Genomic DNA, 2,917 nt, shown 5'->3' on the forward strand with positions numbered 1-2,917 from the left:
GTTGTAATCCCCATGGACTTAGTACCACCTATTCACCCTTGTGCCATCACCACAGTCCAGTGCACTCTTCCCATCCCAGGTCCAATCCCATTCCCCCTTCCACTCCCATAAAATGTTGGTTTATAATATAACTAGAGCCTTTTAAAATACTTATGTGATACAGATGTCATCTTCTTAGGTTAAAAATATGATTTTATTTTTCCCCCAGTTGTCTTACTTAATTTATTTTTATTATTTAGGTGACATTGGTGTACAGCACTGTACATGATTTAGGGAAACAGGTTGAAATGTATATCACCACACCACACCCACCATTAAAGCACCCCTGCTCCTTTCCTTAGTCCACTGCGTCCCTCTCCCCTTTGTTCCCAGCCTCCCTTTCCTGTAGCCTCAATTGTACAGTCATATTTCTAGTTTAGCCTCGGTTGTGAAGTCATATTTTATCTCTTAATTTCTTTTGTTTCTCTATATTCCACAATATGAGTGAAATCATCTTTCTCCTGATTTATTTCACTTAGCATATACTCTCCCATTTCATCCATTTTGTCTCAAATGGCAAGATTTTATCATTTTTATAACAATGTACAGAAAATAGAAATCAAAACTTTAAATAAGAAATCCCCAAATGTTTTCAGTTTAATTCATTGACTTTCAATATGCCAACCAAACTTGTTTTGATCATAAATGTTGAATGGCAATCTTAATGTTGTCACTTTAAAATTTTGGATAAAACAGTTTGATTTACAGTGTTTACAAGAGAATATTGGGTAATTTTATGAATCATTTTGATGATGTCTATTTTTCTGGTGTGTTAGTTCATGCTAAAAATATAGTCTGCATCTTAATTTTTCTTACAAAAATGTTCACTTAAACTTCAGGTTTTTAATTAATATGTAGAAAATTGAAATTAATTTACATTTTAAAATGACAGTAGGTTTTAGTTTTGATTTCCAAATTTTAAAATTCTAGTGAATAGACTATAAACTATGGCTAAAATAACAGTTGTTGCTTAGCTGCTATGAAATAATTTTATTATGCTGTAACCTAAATAGATAAGTTTTCTGGTAAATGAGATTATTATATGTGTCAAAAATAATGGAAGTTACTTTTTCTGTGAATATTTGTAAAGATTATATGAATGGGATGAAATCACATTATAAACATACAAATATACAAAAGTCTATATGTAGGAATCTCCTTCTATTTCTCCTTCCCAATCTTACTCACATTCATAGAATTTCTTGATTTTATGCATACTGAAAACTGCATATTTGATCATATATAAATAAGTTGCTTTGTTTGATTTTTACATAAACATTTATGTAAAAATACAAATACGTGTATGTATATATTTCTGCAGCAACTTGATTTATGCATTAATAAAAGTATTCCTTCGAGTTCCTTTTGTGTTGCTACATAACACTCTTTCATTTTAACAACTACAGAGTATTTCTTTACATGCCATAATTTACTTAAATTCATCCCCCCCCAATTTTTACAATTATAACCAATATTACAGTGAAAACATTTGCACATACATCTTGATGCATATATGTGGCAAGTGCTGTGACAATAATGCCTAGAAATTTCCAGAAATTTCCAGAAATTTTCTTTTATTTGAGAGGGAGCTGTGCCACTACAGAACCCCCACATCAAGTTTTCCTTCGAAATTATCTTTGGGAGATAATTTCTCTTTGTTCCCAGGTCCAAACTACCTGGGAGTGCTTGATCCGGTAACCTGTCCCTTATGCTCTTTTAGCTATAATTATTTCCTGTTGCATAATGAGGCTGGAAGATCAGACGCCTGACATCATTACAAGTTCTGCTGAGGGTGTCTGGGGGACCAGCGAGACAGCAACTCAGAAGTACATTTTCTCAGGGACATGCTAGTTCAGCGAAGTGGAAACTAATTTTAGTACTGTGTTGTAGGTACTTTACACTGTTAGTAGAACTGAATTTACACTATTAGTAGACAAGAACTGAGGTCTTGTTGAGGAAGAACATTGCTTTAGTCAATAAAAAGTGCAAATCGTTTATTTTAAATAGTTTTTGAGTCAGTAATCACAGGCTGGTTACTTCTTATCAGAATATTTGTATGTGTTTTAGATTCTTTATTTAAATTTTTTATCCTAGTTGAAAATTTGTCAAAGTCAAAAATATTAGTAAAGTCAAAGATTTCTAATTAATCATCAGGTTTTCCTATTTATTCTTGATTCAATATTCTCAGTTGTTGCCGAATGGCTATTTCCAGTTCATTTCAAAAACAATTCAATTTTATTTTATTTCCCATCCCTTGTTTATAACATTCATTTGTCATTTTTGTCATTTTGTAGACCTACCAAGAGCAGCTGTCAGGATCTTAAGCAACATGACATTCCTTTTTGTGAGTTTGTCATACACAGCTGAGAGTGCCATTGTAACTGCTTTCATTACCTTCATTCCCAAGTTCATCGAGTCACAGTTTGGTATTCCAGCTTCCAATGCCAGCATCTACACTGGTAAGGCACTGACATTAGAGCTCCTTGAAAACATGATCATTTTGATCACTAAACTGAAATGCAATGACTAAAGACAAAGTTCATTCTAACGTAGAAGTATTAAATAAGTCCAATAACAGCAAGCTTCCCCCAGATTTCAGAAGGAGGAAGTCTTTGAATGTTTTCTTTTTGATGCATACTGTATTAACGTGTGATATTTTTACCAACTGTATTTTGGAAAGGGAGAATGTTGAGCATTTATCTTTTATGATTCTCAGTTAAAATAGGCAATGGCATTCAAACTTAAATCTGAACATGTTTTTCTCTACAGGTTTATTTGAGTCTTAAAGCAGTATATTTTTAAAAATCGATAATGCTAAATATAGCTCAGTTCAATGGAGTTAGGACTTCTTTTATTTTTGTGTTTTTATGATTTTTTT

General features: G+C 32.4%; 1 protein-coding gene across 3 annotated transcripts in view; it reads left to right on the plus strand.

The window, feature by feature from the left end:
* The window catches only part of SLCO5A1 (solute carrier organic anion transporter family, member 5A1), a 140,431-nt gene that overhangs the window by 72,673 nt on the left and 64,841 nt on the right, over nt 1–2,917 (plus strand). For 2 of the 3 annotated variants that reach the window (XM_004679813.2, XM_012723072.1), the window contains exon 5: nt 2,334–2,498. The exons of the other annotated variant lie outside the window; for it this stretch is intronic. In XM_004679813.2, the coding sequence (XP_004679870.1) occupies nt 2,334–2,498 (165 nt within the window). The remainder of the gene's footprint in view (nt 1–2,333; nt 2,499–2,917) is intronic. 3 annotated transcript variants of the gene reach the window in all.

Source organism: Condylura cristata, unplaced genomic scaffold, assembly GCF_000260355.1.
Source record: "Condylura cristata isolate star-nosed mole 26May11 unplaced genomic scaffold, ConCri1.0 scaffold00009, whole genome shotgun sequence".
Taxonomy (NCBI): domain Eukaryota; kingdom Metazoa; phylum Chordata; class Mammalia; order Eulipotyphla; family Talpidae; genus Condylura; species Condylura cristata.